The sequence below is a fragment of the Pelecanus crispus genome, chromosome 6, assembly GCF_030463565.1.
Source record: "Pelecanus crispus isolate bPelCri1 chromosome 6, bPelCri1.pri, whole genome shotgun sequence".
Lineage (NCBI taxonomy): Eukaryota > Metazoa > Chordata > Aves > Pelecaniformes > Pelecanidae > Pelecanus > Pelecanus crispus.
In genome coordinates, this window is record NC_134648.1 from 37,193,334 (window position 1) to 37,214,443 (window position 21,110).

General features: G+C 39.6%; 1 protein-coding gene across 2 annotated transcripts in view; it reads left to right on the plus strand.

Moving 5' to 3' along the window:
- Positions 1–17,657, plus strand: part of GPR176 (G protein-coupled receptor 176) — a 43,575-nt gene extending 25,918 nt beyond the window's left edge. For both annotated transcript variants that reach the window (XM_075713100.1, XM_075713099.1), the window contains 2 exons: positions 14,607–14,859; positions 16,550–17,657. In XM_075713100.1, coding sequence (XP_075569215.1) covers positions 14,607–14,859; positions 16,550–17,657 — 1,361 coding nt within the window. The remainder of the gene's footprint in view (positions 1–14,606; positions 14,860–16,549) is intronic.
- Positions 17,658–21,110: the final 3,453 nt, after the last annotated feature.

Consider the following 21,110-nt stretch of genomic DNA (forward strand, 5'->3'; position numbering starts at 1 on the left):
ATTCTACAAGAATTTAGTGTAACAAAAATCGATGTGAAACTTTATGAAAGGGAAATATGATTTTATTTTTTAAACAACACTGATTTCAGTCCTTATTCTTTCGCACATGCTCACAAGCACCAACACGTGTGTGTTCAGTCAGTCTGGATTACTTGTGTGGAATGGGGAGGATGACAATGAAATGGTTTGTGAACAGGTCTCAAACTTGCTAGGAGTCAACAGTTACTATGGGAAGATCTTCTGCCTCAGAATCCTGCTTACTGTGATTCTTAATTACTCTCTGTAATTCCTTGGCAAGGTTGCTGCCCCTTGTCTTTGTTCCATCATTTTGGGAATCACAGTTGCAGTCTGGCTTCCTGCTGGAGCAGGCAGGAGAGCAGTGACTGCACTACTGCACTACAGCCTCCTCGCCATCCTCCTGCATTACAGCACGAGTCCTCTGCTGACAAGTCACCTCTGCTGTGGCCGTTTCAGAGCACAGGCCTGCTGGTCTTGATGCAAACAGCGCGTTCCTCCCTGTTTACCGGTTTTATTGCTGTCAGTGGTGTCCTTGTTTTATCAGTACATGACATTCTTTTAACCCTTGCTTTATTGTTTCTTGTGATACTTTCACACACATTTGCTTCCATTCATGTTTCATGCAGACTGATCTTAGTATTTCTGTTGCAAATCTCTGCAGGCAAATGTCTAAATGCCTCAGGAAAGGATTCACACATTTTTCATGTGTTTAGGTCACTAGTTGAAGTATGCCAAACACCTGTAGATAACAAGAGCTTTTTGTTTGGCTCTGCTACCTGGGAAGACCTTTTGGATTTGCAGTAGCAATTTTCCAGAGACTAGTAAAATATGAAAACCTAATCCTGCTGTTCATATTCACCCTGAAGAGAGCAAAATGTGTCTACGTTTCTTTTTAAGGCGGCAAGACTAATTATATAGCTGTTACTTACAATTGAAAATTTTGCATCCAGGCAATGGAGTTACAAAGCTGAAGGGGTTTCATCTCTAAATGGGCACCTTTTCATAGAATCATAGAATTGTTTAGGTTGGAAAAGACCTTTAAAATCATCCAGTCCAACCATTAACCCACACTACCAAGTCTACTCTAAGCCAATCAAGGGTAGACTAGACTAAACCATGTCCCAAAATGCCACATCTACCCATTTTTTGAACACTTCCAGGGATGGTGACTCCACCACCTCTCTGGGCAGCCTGTTCCAATGCTTGACCACCCTTTCTGTAAAGAAATTTTTCCTAATTTCCAACCTAAACCTCCCCTGGCGCAGCTTAAGCCCATTTCCTCTTGTCCTATTGCTAACTACCTGGGAGAAGAGACCAACACCCACCTCACTACAGCCTCCTTTCAGGGCGTTGTAGAGAGCGATAAGGTCTCCCCTCAGCATCCTCTTCTCTAGGCTAAACAACCCCAGTTCCCTCAGCCGCTCCTCATAAGGCCTGTGCTCCAGACCCTTCACCAGCTTTGTTGCCCTTCTCTGGACACGCTTCAGCACCTCAATGTCTTTCTTGTATTGAGGGGCCCAAAACTGGACACAGGATTCCAGGTGCGGCCTCACCAGCGCCGAGTACAGGGGGACAATCACCTCCCTGCTCCTGCTGGCCACACTATTCCTGACACAGGCCAGGATGCTGTTGGCCTTCTTGGCCACCTGGGCACACTGCTGGCTCATGTTCAGCCGGCTGTCGACCAACACCCCCGGATCCTTTTCGGCCAGGCAGCTTTCCAGCCACTCTTCCCCAAGCCAGTAGCGTTGCATGGGGTTGTTGTGACCCAAGTGCAGGACCCGGCACTTGGCCTTGTTAAACCTCATACAGTTGGCCTCGGCCCATCGGTCCAGCCTGTCCAGGTCCCTCTGCAGGGCCATCCTACCCTCCAGCAGATCGACACTCCCACCCAGTTTGGTGTCATCTGCAAACTTACTGAGCGTGCACTCAATCCCCTCATCCAGATCATCGCTAAAGATATCAAACAAGGCTGGCCCCAAAACAGAGCCCTGGGGAACACTGCTCGTGACCGGCTGCCAACTGGACTTAACTTAACTTTTAGTTCCTTCGTGGAAGAGCTGAAATCGCTATAGATTTTTGGCATACATTTTTGTTGCTACTTCATCTGCAGAAGCCAGGAGAACTTGCTGGATTGTTTTTATTTTCTGTTTGTTTGTTTCCATATGGTGTAGAGAGATCTGAAACATTTTCACCTGCTGACAGTGGATGATTCAGTACAAGACAGGAACAATTACACAAATGTATCATGCAAGCATTCCCAACCATTGTGTCATGGTAATTTTTCTAGGAAAGCAAAAGGGAAGAAGTGGGTGAGAAATGTAGAGATACGAAAGACAACTGCTGAAATATAAATAATACATGCCTTGGTTTGTAGCGATAGGTAGGTTGCATGTTTAATAAGCAGAGGTCAACGGTACAGCAACTAACATCTTGGTTATCTGTGGATTTACTGCCTGCGTCACAACAAGAAATGTTGTTTTACAGATGACTGCAGAGAACAGATGCAAGAATCCTGGAAAGCTTTGCTAATGAGCATGTATTTGTCTGTGTGTATAGGAAAACACAGCAAGCTGTAAGTGATTTGATACACCCACTTGCTGATTCGCCCCAATCAAACAAGTCACTGCCTGTGTGCAGTCCTCTTTGGTGGAAGAAGTAGGATATGCATATATGGTTCTTCTCTCTTGTTTCTGATGGCAGCTGCTGTGTTTTATAGGGTTAGTTGTATGCTACATGTGTCTTAGGTTCATTTAATTTTTACATGCATATGGCTAATACATGGTAGACCTTATCAGGTTTTATACATGTAGCAAGACAATGAAATAATTTTTTAGTTTCAGAAAATAAAACTAGAAGCTAATTGTAGGTTACATTGTTCCAGCTTGGTATCAATTTTTTTCATATTGGAAAATCATATTGAAATCAGTTTGATTTTAATACGCTAATAAACCTAAAAATTCCATATATCAGAAAAAAGATTGTCTTCAGCTGCATCTCTCAGCAAAACACAACTTTAAAATTTTATACTGCGTATGGATGATCGATGAGGGAGTTTGTGTCATCAGCCCATGCTAGGTCATAAGCCCATGCTAGTGCAAGGAAACATACGGCAAAGTTTTGGCAATGTTACGGCAGTTTAGGTTTCAGTGTAGAGTATCTTCTGCTGTGCCCAGCAACTTATGAAGTCCAAATGTGGATGGCTAATTGTATTTCTAACACTAGGGAAGAAAAGGAGACTTAGAGTAAAAACAACCATGTTATCTTCCTTTTCCAGTAGGGCAGTCATCTGGATTCTTGTAAAGTTAAAAGAAAACTTAAGAATTCTTTCCACACATCAGGGGTGTATTTGGGGTGAATGTTACGCAGTTTTACAGCTTGTCTTACCCTCAGAACTATTTTGTTGCTAGAGGATGTCCAGACCCAGGATTTTTAAAAATCTTCTTATTCTTAAGGTCAAGAAAACTTTCAGTATTTCTTCAGTTTGTGTAACAGAATCAGGTTCCCTTTACTTCAGTCAGTTCTGGGCACTTGCATGTCTCTCTGGATTTTGAGTCATCAGTCCTGATTAGACTACACATTGGCCTAGCTGAGGAGATACAAAATGTGGATCAAGCTGAATTTCTGGCTTTTTTTTAATAAAAGGGAAGCAGTAAGCAATAATATTAATTTTTCATAGTGTTTTCTGTGAAGGCATTTGAAGGACAAATGATTGCGGCCCATTTCACTAAGCCCATTGCTATTCTGGATTTAAGAGTGCTGTCTTGCAGAGAATGGACCTGGGAACAGCAGTGTCTCTTGCTGGGAGGATTTTGAGCAAAGAAAAGGGAACTCAGTTATTAAAAGAGTAAAAGAAAGCAGACTGGAGAGTGGACACTACAGAAGTCCTATAGTGGAGTTCTGTTATAGATGGGGAACTGTAGAAAAATGAGAGAGAAGAAATTTGGGGAGAGTCTCAGTCAAGAATAGTTTTTGTAAGTGAAATGCTTGATCAACAAAATATCAAATTTTCCTTCAGGGCCCTATATATTTTAAGGAAAAAAAATCCCCAAACTAAAACCCCACCTCTTGGATTCAGTCAGGCCAGAAATGTCACTGTGATCTTGACAGTGAAGCACCTTGCCTGCCCCAAGGTATCCCATGGGAACACATCTCTTCCCTTTGGCAAGCTGGAATAAATCTGCTTTGGCTCTGTAAATTCATTATTTCTTCAGTGAAATGCCTCACTCTGGTAACTAGCCAGAATATTTTTCCATGTGATTTTTTTTTTATGTGTATTATTTTCTTTAGGCTCATCCTGATTTTTTCAGTTTATAACTCATGGTGTTTCAGATATGTGTCCGAGTCCCCAGCTCTTTCTTTTTCCTAGCAAGTATTGTTTGAGTCCATTCACAAGGCTGAGAGGAGCAGGGGGAACCATTCATTACAGAGTCAGCTGTGGAGGGAGGGAAAAAAGCTTGTTCTAAATAGAATGTAAATTAATCCCACTGCACAGGACGTATTAAGCATATGTAATTTCTGTCTGAAGACATCTGTGGATAAAGAATCAAGAACAAATATGCCCAGCTGGTGACCTGGTGAATGGCTGCATGGCAGAACTATATAAAAAATAAAATTTTGTTTCTGATAACCTGGCACTTTGGAGAAAGGGAAGCACAGTCACACTGATGCAGAAATTACATAGATCTTTCTTAGTTGTATAAAGAAAAAAAAAAAAGAGTCACAAGACTGTGGGGTGGGCCAGAAAATAATTTCTGCTCTATGAAATAGCTGTTACTATGGTGTCTTTCAGCTACAAACTCTGTAATTTCAGCTGCAACGGAGGATGAAAATTGGTGCTAATGGGTAAGAATTATTTTTTTTCATCAAGAGTGCAAGATAGCCTCAGTTACCAAGGAAAATAGAAAGTCTCTCTTCCAACTACTAGTAATTACCACAGGCTTTTAAAATTGTGCTCATCTGTTAAGTATCATTGATTTTAAATGGTGTGTATTTCTGCTTTTTTCCTCAATAAGTAAGCCAGGGAAAATCAGCTAACCAGTAATTTAGTAAAATTGTCCTATTGGTTGTATGCTATTAGACAGTATAGATCTCACAAATCCACTATACTACAATATGGCACAGCAACTGATTTCTGTTGTAAGTTTTGTCTTAGTTTCTTGAGTGAACAACTGGAAAAGTATTAGATACAGAAAAAATAATTTTGCGTAAGCACGATGTTGTTAGACCATGTCTACATTGTGTTCTGGTCTGGTAGCATTTTGTACGGATATGAAGGTGAAGACAGAAGGGGGTAAAGACTCTGAACAGCACAGGAGGTCATCAGGTCCAGAGTGGAGGGTGGAAAGTTGCTCCTGTCTGCTGTGGATGCTGGAGCAGCTTACAGCCCAGGCCAAATGCTGGAGTTGCCCTGAAAGACATCAGTTTTTCCACAGCCTCACAAGTGCAAAACTGTCAGTCTCCTCCTGGATCTGACCTTGGCATGTCGTGCAGAAAGGACAGGGGTCCTGCAGGTTTCTCCTGGAAGAACCTAGTAGGGACTGGGGCTGGCCCTGTAAATGAAGCCAAGCTGAGCAGCATCTGTGATGTGAAAAGTCACATCTTGGTGACCACATCTCCTTAACAGCACCAACATGCCTGCAGATGAATTGCAGGTGTGTGTGGGTGAAGTCAGACAAAAACCAAGGATCTGAAGAGACGTGTAGCGAGGCTACCAACAGAAGTGGCTACAGGCTCTCTACAAACAAAGAGGTACTGGCAGATAGCATTGTTATTTAAAAATAAATCTTAAACGTACTTGCTCCCTGTGGTTAAGGCTGCTATTTACAATTAGATTCAGCACAGCGGTCAGGGGACTTAAGTAAATCGCTGCGTTGCTTGACATCACCTTGCATAAGAAGTGCTACTATTGCATCTCCTTGGTTGTTACATGACATACAGGTTCAAAATGGCCCTTTCCTGAGTTCTTTATAAAACAAAGGGACAAAAGCTATTCCTCTTCTACCAAGGATGATAAAGAACGGACAGATGCGCTGTTCAGAAAAATTACCTGCTTTACTTGCATCCCAGGCCTTGTAGTGTTTCAGTAACAACATCAATTTGCTCTCTGAGGGTGACTGGCACAAAACCTGGTGTAAGAAAGGCCAGATGGTTCACTAGATGTGGTACTTGGTTGGCAAAGGAGATGTAGGATCCAGTACTTCTGCTAATGATGTAATGTACATTGATGATGTGGACTTCCAGTATTTTTACCTCCTCTATATCTATTGGTCCCCGTGTCATGGGGGACTCTCATAGGGGTCATGTAAAGTCCTTGGGCTTAAATTTTTTGCTTATATTTTTGCAATAAGTAAAACAAGCTGGTCCCTTAGGCACTGTGATTCAAAAAGCTAATAACTTTGAAAAGATTTATATTCCTGTTATGGTTAAAGCAGTAAATCTGGACATTCTTTTTTCAGGTTTTTAATTTCCTAGCTTAGGTTTCAAAGGTAGTGTGATACATTTGTCATATTTTCCTGACATGGGAACAGTCCAAGGTCCTGAAGTTGCAAACACAATAGTCTTTAAACTTTTTTCCTTCCAAGGAGCTTGAAGAGTTTCAGGTTCTTTGAGGACATAAGTTTTAAAATAGAGGCAAGGAATTCAGACAAGTCAAGTGTACTTCAGCAAAATAAGCAGGTTTGGTTATTTCCTTGATTAGCTGAAATGATCGTGGCAGCTGTTGAAGGACTGTAGTTTATCGAAAGGGAGAAAATTATTGTTCCTGCCTAGGAATTCTGTCCATTTAACGGGACACTAAGTACAAAAAGTGAGGTGGGAAAAAGTGGCAGCGCATATGAAGAACTGGAGAATTATCAGTGTAGCACTTTCTTATCTCCCTTCAGATAGGTATATCTGAAAGAAATACAAGTGGCTATCCAAGACTGTTAGCATGATGCAGTTACTTTAGAATCTGCGTACAGACAATAAATTTATAAAATACTAAGGACAACAGTGAAAAAAATCACAAGAAATAAAATATTAATGATCACTTCCCATGGTGATTTTGACATTACAAATACCATCATATCATGCAAGTTATGCTTGCTGTAAGAACAACTTTAGATTTCTTTACATATGTTTTCTAACTGTACTCCATCTTCACAACAAGTCACAGTAGCTGCTGCCAGGGGATTATGTAGGAAGGTGTCAGCTTTGGACTAGTTCTAGGCAGTACCGCAACAAAAGTCAATGGCTTAGCTGTTCCTGCAAGGAAATCTTACGTTCACTTTCTGGGACTAAGCTGCTATGAACTAGCTCCTTCCCTAAAATCTTTTCTACCTTGTAACTACATACTTTTTTGGGAACAGAAACCGTGTAGACAAGTATCACACTCTAAATGATAGGGCTTCCAATATAACTTACATCTATGCTGAAACGCCCTGCAGGTAACTACTCTGTACTGGGCAAATTCGTGCTTCATGTAGTCTGGTTGAGCTGAGCTGGGTGACCAGAGCTCCATGCTGATAAATCTCTTATATAATTACACTTTTAAATCAATACTTATGATGTAAGTAGGAGCATGTGAATGAGCATTCTAAGAACAGGAGTGAGAAACATTATCTTAAAATTAAGGAGATCACCTGTTTTACGAAGGGAAAAAAAGGTTTGGTATACAAGAAACCTTGTTCCAAGGTAGTTCTCTTGCAGCAGACACTTCATCTTGGATATAAAACATTTGGTTCCACATGTGCACAAACTGAAAATGAAAGACATATGTTAAAACTGCAAATTAAGTTATTGCACACTCTTTTTAACTGGAGTGTAATTGTTATTTTATCACTGAATTTTGAAGTTGGTAACTAGAATGATAAAAAAGGTTGGATTTGGTTTCAGGAAGTTTACTTCTTGTTCTATGGGTTTTTTCATCTACAAAGGCAATTCTGTCAGTCTGATGACTATACTTTTTTTAGCTAAAATTTACAAGAATTATAAAGAATTAGCAAGAATTTGGCCCTGCTTAAGCAGGGGTTTGGTCCAGATGATCTTCAGAGGTCCCTTCCAGCCTCAACCATTCTGTGATTCTGTGATAAAGTTAATGTATTTCTTCAAGCTATGTAAGCCAATATGTATCCTGATACATCCCTGTTCCCTCTGGAGATGAATAAGTAAACAACATACATTTTAGAGTAAGAAAGGTATTTGATAGCCAGCTATCATGGGTTGCCAAAAATGTTTCCAGTGAACCACTTTTTGAGTGAGGTTTGTCTTTGAACAGAGTAAGTTTGTGGAAAACACCTTCTTCAAAATACCTCAGAATAATAAAAAAGAGAGAGTTTGAGGGTTGGCAATGTAATCCTGGTGTTTCAACAAGAGGAGCTTTTCCTGTTCATCATGTTGACAGAACCTGTGACTCTTTCAGTTAATTGTTTGCAATTGAAGGTTTTAATGACTAAAGCCCAGTTGCTAACCTTGTTCGTTGCTTCCTGCTTTGTTTCTATATAAAGAGGGCTGCCAGCTCCTTGCCTGTTAACACCGCACGGAGCATGGGTGAGGTATGCAGAGGCTCTCTGCTGGGAAGGACAGCTGGATCCCGAGAACCCTGCTGAATGGGAGGGAAATCAGCAAGCAGAGGAAGGCAAGCTGTGAGGAGGAGGATTTGGCTTGCTAGACCATGGACTTTGTTTTGATTCAATTACATGCTGATTAATGTTAACAAAAATGTAAGATGAAAGTCATAGCCAGCTAATGGATTGGGTTCCATGAGTTAATCGACAAAGAACAATGTTTCTTCTTTTTTTTTTTTTTTTGATGATTGCATGGCAAATGCATTTGTTTTAGATAACAGTCTCTGGTTTCCATGGGGATCATCCTTCTGCTTGTTAAAGGTATTATTAAGAATCTTTCACATTATTTGAATTATTGCTGAGAGCTCGTATTTCAAAACTATCTCAGCTGTTGATTCCTGCATCAACACTTTGTGTCTGGCAGTGAAATCCGAGGAGGGTACAACTTGGAAGAGGAGAAAAAATATTTTTTGCTGCTTTGAATCAGACTAATGCACTCTGGTAACATTTCATGCTCAGAGAATGTTAGTCCTTGCAAATACAGTGAATTTGAAGCACTATAAAGGCTTGAAGGACGTCTGGGCAGCATGCTGTGTTGGACCATTGTATTTACTTTCTCAGTGTTAACTTCTGTGCAACTTCATGTACTGTGTGGCTGTTTATCTGTGATATTTCTCAATTTAAAAAAATGTAGGGTATGACTGGAAACAACCATCCTTTCAATGTGAATACAGTGGAATTGGTATATAGTACATGGAGATTTTATTGAATGTTGATAGTTAGGATAATGTAAGGGGATAAAAGGAACTCTGACCTTGTTTGGCAGGCTTTATACATGTGTTTGTTTCTAATGTGTAAAGAGCTGCTTCTTGTGCGGTGGTTACCTTTAATATTTCCTATTCCTCTTTTTTACTTGGAGAAATTTTCAAAAGCACAGGTGAGCTGGATACTTACCTCCTGCTCATTCAGTCTGTGTACTGACAAGGTTGTCAACTAATGTCAGGTGTAGTAAGAGTTTTATGTAGACATAGCTCATTCTCTGAGAAAACCAAAGATAAGCTTTTCCTTTTTAAGTGAAAAACACTCAGTCTTTTTCTTTTAGTGGTGGAATTCTGTGCAACCAGTGTGGGATATGCTTTGTCACATGTGATCATTTGTAAGTGACACTGATGTCCCAGGCAGTATTGACTTACAGGAGACAGCAAGATGCTATGCTTTCCAGCTGCTTGTTCACTCCAACTTTCCCTGGATGTCTCCCAGCTAACCAGTACAATCCTGCTAAGAGGTCTGAATCCAAGGCTATGTAGCCCTAGACTGGTTATCCAGCAGAAACACCTCAGGAGCTAGCCCATGGTAGAAAATTACAGCTTTGCCCACTGTGAGGATGTGCAACAGCCTAATACAACTGTAAGCCAAGGAGAATACTGGTGTTAGATAGTGTCTTTCACGGGTTCAACAGTGAATGACTAATACATACAGAACAAAAAAGTGCTTCTAGACATTGTGAAAAGATTACGAGTGCAATTGCTATAATGCTTGTTGAATTACCTTGTTGCCTGGAATGTTGTTACCCTCTTCCATGGAAAGGAGTTGCTGGCGAAAGGTGAGGAGCAGTGAAATGGGAAATGCATGCAGTTTTGTTCTGAAGCATCTTAATATTTAATGCTGTGCAAAGTTTCAGGTGTAATTTTTTCTATGAGTGGGTGGCTTTGAGATGCATGAAGGGAAATAGTTGATTTGAAGGCATCAGCAGAAAGAGCTACCAGTCGGTACTGAAGCTGATCTGGTTCACCAGAGCAGCTTATTAATATGCAAGTTACTCATAGTTGCAAGTGGAAAAAAGAATGTTTCCCTGAGGGATACTCACTCACTAATTTTCCAGTGTCCCAGGCAGACACTTCTGTCTTCTTATCCTTTTTTCCCCTTTCAGGCTCTGACTTTATTTTGTCTGTCTAAACAGTTCTTCCTCATCTTAGAACCAATAGTTTTTTTTATGCTTTATTCTTTCCACTTCCATTTAGGATTGGTCAGCACCAGAGCTAGTTTCATTTCCTTGTGACTCTCTGATGTGTAAATGACAATATGACATAATTAGTAGGAATAGTTCAATATTTGAGAATCTGGAGTCTTGAATGAAGCTCCTCTGTAGGACTGTGAAAAATAGCTCAGGAGTTCTCCAGCAGCTTCTGAAGTATTAATGAAAAACCCTCCGATTTCTTTTATTTTTCCATTCTTCATTGATATTAATCCTAATGGAGGTGAAGCTTGCTTTGGAAGTAAGGTTTATAAAATCAATGCAATTCAAACTAGATGAAAGATTTACATTTAAAAAAAAAAAAAAAACCAACAAAAAAACCCCAGCTTCTCCCCTACTCCAGGACATTGTAATAATATATTATTACTATGTAAGAAGTACTTCTTTAATAACTGGAGAGTTAGAGATATTTTTGAAAGCAAGTGGTTTGATTGACTGAATATTTCCTAGCAACTTAGGAAGCTTTAAATACAACTGATTGAATACTGCCTGTGGAATATATTGTCAAGCCCAAAGCACCTGACAAAACCAGGTGATGATTCCATTCTTTAAAACACGTCAGGTAGTAAATACGTAACTCAATATTTTGGCAGCTACCAAAAAGGAATTTGCATAAGACACATGACACAATATATAAAAAATTGAATTCCAAATGACATTCAAGTACTGCAGACCTAAATAGTACGTCTGTGAGGTAGATTTTAAAGTTAATACTGCACGGTTCTATTGAAATGGTGCGCTGTTTTATGAAGAAGCTAAACTTGTCTTTCTGGTATTTCTTAGTACTTGCCACTTGGTATACACATTGGCCATGTGGACAAGAATTTGGTTGCTGACATTTCATGTGGGCAACTGTAGGAAAACTCTACTCGGCAAATAAAAACTTGGGTTTTTTTTATTGGTTAGAGGAAAAATCAAGCCAAAGAATGGTAGTGTCAACAGAGAGAAGTGTGCAGGGCTGCAGCTGCTGTTTCATATCTCAATCAGCAGTTTAAGATGCTGTTTTCTCTTATTGTGTATATTTGTAGGTACACTACAAAAACACTAACAAATCTGACTGTCTCATAAATCAATTACACTTCAACTCCAAAGAGCTTCTGGTAAGTGTCAACAATATATAGTATCAACAACATGCGGTTGTTGATACAGTCTGCAGTAAGAACAGCTTAACTTTTCTTGGAGGTAGGAAGCTAAACTCTGCATGCTGTCCAGCTGCAGCAGAATAAATGGAGTTGTCTTATCAAGCAGTATTTTTATGCTGGTAGCTGTGCTTTGGTTGATCTGGTGGTACTGCACAGTACGTCTCCAGGAAAAATAAAATAAAGGAGAATCATATTTTATTAAGATGATGCTGGCCTTTACCATGTAGTTACTGCTAGTGCAAAACAACGAGCTCACACACGAGCTATGCACTGAGCACAGCTGCATAATTTGGCCAGTGCTGAGAATTTTACTATTCACTCATACCTGTCATTCAGGACAATTTTTGCCTGGTACACAGCGAACTGGATAACAAAGAATGATTGTGGTATTTCTTCAATATGAAAATTTGAACACAGTTTAATCTGTTTCATGCACTGAGGTATTACATTTTATTTTTGTCTTGGATTTGCCGTTGGTAAGATGATTTAATGACTGTCTATTGCTTAGTGTCTTACGGAAAGAGAGGTATTTAATAAACTACATTAGAATTTATTAGCTAGGGGATAGTATCATCAAGAGATATGTGCTCCGCTAGAGATTTTTCTCCATTAAAACCACTGTGAAGAATTACTAGGGGGAGTTGTATGAAGTATGTTTACTTTCATTTCTTTGTCAAATCATTTCATAAAAGGCTGAATGCTTTCGGAAAATAACTCTGATGCCTTCTAAGTTTACAAAGAATGCTGTGAAACCCCTGAGGAAACTCTGCATGTTTTTGTGCTGTTTTTATGATGTTTATGTGACAAACATTTAGCTGAAACATAGGCACCTTTCAGTTTTAATCGGACAACTTGCTTAGAAATATATGATCTGCACATGTCTTTAAAAACATGTCCTTCTAACTTGCTGTGGTCGCCTTGCACGTTCATCTGCTGCCTTCTAGTTTTAACACACTTTGAAAGTTTCTATTTCCTATTGCTGTCAGTGAGTTGTCAAATGCTCCGTCTAAGGACGGTACGAAAAAGTTCAGGTGGTAGGTGCTGGAGCCTGAGCCAAAATGGGTGGAAAGCCGGGACCAGGTTATGTGGTGTGGAATGTGTGTGCCCTGCTCGGCTGTGCTAGCAGGGATCCTTGTGCCTCCTTAGCTCTGCACTAGTACAGCTCCATCTGCTTGGGTACCACAGAAAGTGTCTGCCGCAGTGTCTGATCAGCGTAAGAGTTTGCTGCCACTTGTGTATCACCTGCCCTGGGAGGGTAAAGCCAGAGACAAGAAGACAGGGAGCAAAGAAACCCCAATGGGCTGTTTCTCACTGCCCTGTCCCTCCTTAACATCACTCCTCTCTGCCTGTATAGACACAGGGGGAGAGGGGCTTCTCAGTCTGAGCAGACCAAGGCAGGACAAGAGAGAGCTGTTGCTGAGCCAGCGTGTGGTATAGTTCCCTGTATGTCGGGTCCGTGGAACTGAGTGCACTCCAGGTGGTTTGCAGCAAGTGGTTAAGTACAGATGTGTGATTTTCACCACCAGCCATCCAGGGCTGACCTGTCTTTGGGAATCCTTCTCTGTGCTTAAAATGCACTTTGAGTAAGTAAGCATTTCTGTGGTCATATAGTGGGTGTCGGCATTTCCTTCACCTGTAGTATTGTCTTTAACTTTTATTAACTGGAAGTGACCAAAGCTTTGAGGATTGTGGGTGTTTTAGGACATTCAAGCTAAGACTTTAATACTAAGTTCATCTTCATTTTTGCGCAGTTCTAGTAAGCCTTTCTTTTCCTGGTAGCACTCTTTTTTAATTTAGAAAAAAATAAACATCTTGCTAAAGACAGGTTTTTAAAGGAGAGATCAAATCCTACATGCTGAGCATGAGTTTTCTGACATCTTGGCATGCATTAGACGGGGCCCACACCTGCATGCAGTAAGAACAGATTGCTTCATTTACTCTTGTGCTGTTGCTGTGTGACTTAGAATCATAGGGAAATTTGTGATGGAAAATTTGTTTCTGTGATATGGTATTTCTTTCTGAGGTCTGGATAGAGTAAGATACAATGATAAGGGAAAAATAGTGTCTGAGATAATGCTGGTTTCTCTCTGTACTTCTGCTCCACTGCCATCCATTCACCTTATTTGAAACAAATGTGTAGGTCTTGAATGTCCAAAACAGTGGGTTGCATTCTGTGTGTAGTTTTGTGAAGTTATGTGCATCAAGTTTTTTTTTTTTTTTTTTGCCTGTCCCATTTGTTTAATTACATGTTATTATGTATGTATAGAATCTCTTGGAAAAAAAAGACAATTTCTTCTGGATGTGGCTTCACCCAGGCCTGTCTGTGCCATTGAAGTGGCCGGTGGAAAGAACAGCAAGCTGTAATCCACTTATACACAAACAGATTAAGACTATACGTTTATGATGTTTATGTACTTACAGTGTATTTTTATCTTTAAAGAAACAATTATGCACTAGTTATTAAAATGTGAGCACTTTAGCAAATTTATATATTTGAATACTCAGGATGGCTCATTTAATGCATGAGTTGACATAAGCATTTAAAAACATGGTTTGGATATCCTCCTTAGGTATTTGCCTCTGCAATTCCCTAATTCATTGATCACTAGACGCTGCAAGGAGATAGCTGGGGAGTAATTGTTTTCAGTCGTCTGATTTATAAAGCCACTAGCCATTACACAGACTTTTTAGTTTGGGAAGTGTGATGGTTCAAATCAGTGACTCCTGGCAAACTCCAAACAAGTATTTTTATTTGCAGTACTGGGGAACATCCAAATCTGTTAACATTATTTTTATTGGGTTTTGGGGTTGTTTGTTTGTTTGTGGGGTTTTTTTTTGCTTTATCATTCCTGTCTCTACTCACAGGTAACATCATGGTGCTGTGGTCAACTTGTAGAACATCGGTACTTAAATCTGTAACAAACCGATTCATTAAGAATTTGGCCTGCTCTGGGATCTGTGCCAGCCTAGTCTGTGTGCCTTTCGACATTGCTCTTAGTGCCAGTCCACACTGCTGCTGGTGGATCTATACGATGCTCTTCTGCAGAATCGCCAAGTTTCTGCACAAAGTCTTCTGCTCAGTGACCATCCTTAGTTTTCCAGCCATTGCTCTTGACAGGTAAGACATCAGATTTGCCAAGATCCTTGACTTTTCTTTATTCTTTCTCCCTTTGAAACCGTTTTCTTCCTTTCATAGTACTCTTGTAAATGCTATTTAGTGTTGCCTTACTCCATTACATGAACTGCTCTTGTTCCAGTGCTTTGCTCACAGCGTACAGCTTCTTTCCAGAATGTACTGGGATAAATATTCTTCTCTGTAACATTGAAAACGTTTATTTTTCAGTTTACTTGATATCTCTGGACATTTTATGAAGGACTTTATAGATTTGTCTTCAGAAAAGTTTTTATCGTTTCTTTCTTCTTAATAATTCTTGTTCAGTAATGGAACTTGAAGCCAGACAATGTCAGACTATGGACAAGGTGCACATTTTTAACTGTGGAAGTTGAAAGCCATTGCCCATCAGAAGAATTTAACAATGCCTGAGGTAGATTGCCAATCAATTGCAAATTTCAAATGTAGATTTGTTTTAAAAAAACCCAACAATATTAATACAACCAAAATTAATTCAGAGAGGTTTTGTATGTAGAAGATCAATCTAAAACAAAAGTGGCCCTTTGGGCTATCTAAGTTTTTGGACTCCATTCATTTTGCTTACTATTATTAGCAGTCACTGATCCCACCTAAATGCACAGCTCTATCATCTTGATAGTGACTGTAAGTTAGATATTTTTAAGGAAGGGCAGATACTGGTTTAATACAGTTTACATTACTAAAACAGTGGATTTATAGATGTTGGATAAAATTATTGTTAGTCTGTTATTGTGTCTCACCACAGAATATGTTAGCTCTACAAAAACAAACTGGATACCTAACAGAGTGGTATGTCTCTTACTTTAATGTTAATGTCTTGATGAATGCAGTATCGCTACCTGTAATTTACACCAGTGTTGCCACTGGAGCAGCATATCATTTGCCCTTCACCAGTAAAACTTGTTATCTTCCTCACAAAAAGCACACACTTCTACCACTTACAATGATAAGTGTAAAAGGATACAGGTCTCATAAAAAGTCTGCGAGCTTAAAAGTCCACAGTAGTAGCAATGAATCAGTGCCTGAAATTTGAAGTGCATGTCAGAGATGCACTTTTTTTTTTAAGGCACACAGAATGTTCAATGTTTGACTACTCTTTTGCTCAGGGCCTTGCCAACCAGAGCTTATGCAAAACAAAACCCCATTGTACTTCCAGTAGATGGGTACATGTAATTTGTGACCAACAGCTTTTTCCAAATATCCAGAGAAAAATATCTATCATAAAGCAGCTTTTCAAATTATCTGTGAGTCTGGCCTTACAATGCAGCATGTCTATGCCTCCATCATGTTTTCTGAAATTTTGTGCTGTGTTCAATATACTGTCCAGTGTACAAGTAAGCAAATGGTGAAATCTTCAAAATAATGGTCATGCATATCAGCCAAAGTTCCAATTATTGAAAGGATTGTTCACCACCAATAACGTGATCCCTAAGTTTGAATATTCAAATTTTTTTTTTCTACAGACAGACCTGCAAAGGCAGACCCTTGGGTTGTTTTTTTTTTTCTCTCTCATAAGCAGGTAGTCAGTTGGCAACCCAGTTAGGGATTTGGGGCATTATGCTCAGACAGCTCCTGAGAGGCTTCTCATAAGCACTATGCTCATTATAGACTTCACCCTTTGCATTGTATCAGTTGTATTTTTAATTTTTTTTGACAGGTACTACTCTGTTTTATACCCTCTGGAAAGAAAAATATCTGATGCAAAATCCCGAGACCTGGTTATCTATATCTGGGCCCATGCAATAGTAGCCAGCATTCCAGTATTTGCTGTGACCAATGTGTCTGATATTTATGCCATGTCCACTTGCTCTGAATCTTGGAGTTACTCCCTCGGCCACCTGATATACGTCGTCATCTATAACATCACCACTGTGATTGTACCAGTGGCTGTGGTGTTTCTCTTTATGATTCTTATTCGCAGAGCACTGAGTGCCAGCCAGAAGAAAAAAGTCATCATAGCTGCCTTAAGGACCCCTCAGAATACAATTTCTATCCCTTATGCCTCCCAGCGAGAAGCTGAGCTTCATGCTATGCTGCTTTCCATGGTTATGATATTTATTTTCTGCAGCGTCCCCTATGTGACTTTGGTGATTTACCGCACCATACTCAATATTTCAGATATTTCAGTCTTCTTGCTCCTCACTGCCATTTGGTTGCCCAAAGTGTCTTTGCTGGCCAATCCTTTGTTATTTTTAACTGTTAACAAATCTGTACGGAAGTGCTTAGTGGGGACCATAGTACAGCTGCACCGAAGGTATAGCAGGAGAAACATTGTCAGCGCGGGTGGTGTTGCAGATGCTAATCTGGAGCCCAGTGTCCGTTCGGGGAGCCAGCTTCTGGAGATGTTTCATATCGGGCAACAACAAATCTTCAAGCCAACGGAAGACGAGGAGAATGAGACCAAATCCATTGGCTCTGGTGACTTTCAGCAGAAAGAAATTCCTACCAGCAGTTTAGACGTAGGAGAGACTTTGGTTCACAAATTTATACCACAGACAATTGCAGACTCTGCAGCTCAGGTGGCGCCAGCTGTGCCCACAGAAGCTGATATGGTAAATGACAAGTATTCCATGCAGTTTGGTTTTGGACCCTTTGAGCTGCCTCCACAGTGGCTCTCAGAAAACCGAAACAGTAAGAAGCGACTCCTGCCTCCTTTGGGGAATACCCCTGAAGAGCTAATCCAGACGAAACAGCCTAAGTGTAAAGCAGAAAGAAAAATCAGCAGAAACAATAAAGTCAGTATCTTTCCTAAGGTGGATTCTTAGTAAGAACAGGAGCTTTAAGTGACAGCGGAAGGTCACCTTCTATTACACGTGTGATCCCATGGATCTTTGTTATGCTGAAATTTGTTACAGGCTGATTTTTTTTGTGCCAAATGTAATTTAAACAAACAAACAAAAAAAAGGGAAACATATATACAAGTGTTCCTTATTAATTTGTTTTCATGAAAATAATATATCAAAATACGGTATATTCTTAGTTTTATCTGAAATCCCTACAATGATACCTGCCTGATTAACTTTCAAAAAGTACACATGGCTTTGGCAACACTTTGTATGGCTGAAGTATGGAAATACAGCAGTCAGTTTGCTGGGAAACCTCATCTTGTATTAAAATGGACTGAGTATCAAAGTAACTTAATACGAAAGGCTGTAGGGAGCAGAAGACAGATGCAAAATGGGTAAGTCCTAACCTCCCATAAACAGAGGTACTGCACATTTCATTAATAAAGTAAGATGGACTATTAAGTACATCTATTTTCTGTTAAGCCCATTTCTTAAATCAGTGTTAAAAATAAAACATGCTGGACTTTTTGCACAAATTAGTTACCAAGTATTTGCCAAACATATAAACATTTTTAAAACCTAAACCACTATTTTTTGGCTTAAAACTTCAGCAAAGCCAAGGATACCCAAATCGTCATGTGTGTCAAACCTGAGAAAGACCTTTGTTTTAAAACACATATATTCTTGTAGTTGTAAGTAAAAACTGGATTGGAGACCATGCAGGACAAATCCTGACTCCAGTAAACAAGTATGTATGCGCCAAGGGCATAAATAGAACACTTCGATCCTGTGATAAAGGTCATATACAAATGTCCCAACAGTGTAATGTATGTATTGTGTAAGTAACCAAGGGGTCAACCTTAAAACAGACTCATCTGCTGGTGCGCTCTGCTGTTTTCTTACGGGAGAGCTAGCAAATGAAAGAAATGGGTCAGAAATGCTAGTAGCCTTGTACTGAACTGCAGAGTGAGGGAGCTGATAACAGACCCCAAAAGGCAAGGTTTGATAATGCCGTTGATTTACTATTGTCAGAGGTAGGGAGGTTTTCCTTCTGCCTTCACAGATACAGATACCAACCATCCTACTCCGCTTGTCTCACAGACTAGACCAACCAGTGTATGAACATGAGACTTTCAATCTGGTGCCTAATTCCACTGAGTGAATCAGTCGTGCTATCCCTGGTATCAGCACACCAGCCTTTCTATGAGAGTTCAGGCATTGTACTGCAGCTTGCCCCCCTGCATCATCACAGGAATATTGTCTCGTTTATACTGAGTGTGAATTTTAAACTATATCAGTCTGTTAGATGACCTGAAACTATTGTAACCCTGGCATTTTAATCCTTGTTTAGTTGCAAGTACTCTTTCCTTCTTCCTTATCTGCATTCACTGTTGTCTCTGTGGGTAGTTTCTTAAAAGCACAATCTAGTAACATCTGTGTACTTCTTGTGGTTCTCCTGTACTTTAGCCCTTTGGTGCATGCTGAACCTTTACCTGTAGTTACTGCCTGTTTATGAAAGTAGTTTTCTTTAAAACATACTTTTAAAAGGACAAGGTGAAGAATCTTGCCAAGTTCACAGTAACTTACTAAATCCAACCGGTTAATGTTAAAAGTGAGAAAAAATTCTGCTGAAGCAGAATTTGGAGATGTACCTGTTCTTCCTTTGACATGTTTGAAGAAAGTCAGCGGCTTTCGATGGCTCCAAGGTGGTGGAATTCTACAAGGCATTAAAAGCAAATGTTTTAATAAAAATGTATTAAAAAAAAGTTTATAAATTACTGTGTAAAGTATGGTTTTTGCCATTTCCTCTTTGGTTTCAGTGCTCTTCACTTCTTGCTAGTTCAAGAACTTCTTGAGCTTGGCAGCAAGGAGCAGTCTTCAATGGGTCCAGATGGGTGGTGGGAACCCCAGCTGCCCTGCTTCTTAGATACAGAGATGAGAAGGCAGACATAGCTTGCCTGAAATCAGACAGAAGAACTATTCCAGGAAAAGGTGTTCCTTCTGTGGCAGAGGTAGAGAAGTACCATAGCAGACATTTTTTTAAGTGTTGATAAAAAGTAATTTAATGGAGCGGGGTTTTTTTTGCAAACTTATTGAAAGAACAGATGCCACTAAAAAAAATCCCCAAAACCTCAAAAGCAAAGTACTAGTTATAGTTTCCTTATGAATGTTGGTTAAATTTAATATTGATGGTTCACATATAGATACTGGTCAGAGTATCTGAATGAATGTGGATAAATGGTTACTCAGATCTGAACTCCCTTCGAGGAAAACAAACTTCGTTTTTCCCCTTTTAATTTTTGTGTTGAATGAAATGCCAATGATAAATTCAAAGAGCCAAAATGCATAGAACTTAGTTTTATCGTATCTGGGAAACAAGGGGTTTGTGGTGGTTTTTGACTGTTGAGACAAAAATATCTTTTTCTTTCAAAGAGGATGCATGTAAAAACTTGCTTGTATTTTTTTTTAGCAGCTTGTATCTAAAGACATTGAAACCTATCACCAAGAAATTTAACTAAGGTGGTTTTCCATACCTGAAGAATTATTTGGGAATGTTTTATTTTAGTCCCTCTTTCAACAGTTTATCCATGTGAATGTTTAAGGGAACTGTAAAAAATACACAAAAGCACATCTTTGCATAGAACAAATAATCTGTGTAAAATTTGTAATACAGCCTCTGTGCTAGAATTGTCATCAGAACACAGTAATTCAGGAGACTCTTTATGCAAGATGGAATATTTGACTTGCAGAGTGTGATTTTTAACTTCATCTAAGGCAGTGTTTTCCAGCAGAAGGTGTGGCAGCATGGAAGACAGTCTTGTCAAGGCAGGACCTTTCCCAATGCAAGTCAAAGAATGAAAACCTGGCTTTATTAATGGAAGTTTTAACATTGACTCTGGACTTAGCATTTTAGTTTAGCCTTTCCTCCTCGGCTGTCAGGTTACTATGTTGTGTCACTACTGCTGATGGAGCACACTGCAGAACTCTACTCATCCTCACCGAGGGTTTCTGAAAAAGTTGGAATGTGGCCCAAAATTCCTGGCTTTTTGCCCTTGACTTGGCAGATGCCAATCAAAAGATATTAATACATAATCTATTTCTCCTTTGCAAGAAAAGGGTCTGCTTATTCCCCTAACATTTAGGGGAATTCATATAATGAAAATTAGCTGTGCTTGTCCTGATCCGAGTACTAAAACTGGTACAGTCTACCTTAAAAATACTGCCTGTGGTAAAGGAAAGCTACTTCAGGTGAGTACACAAAAGAATATTAAAAATATAAAAGACAAATAACTAATAAGCATTAAACAAAGTTCTCATAATTTGTCTTCCAACCTGTATGAGATAGTGTAATTGTTTTGGCTACCTATTTGTGTATTAAAACGCTGTTCAGCAGAGGAATATGAAGATAAGCAGCGGTAATGGGAACAAGTT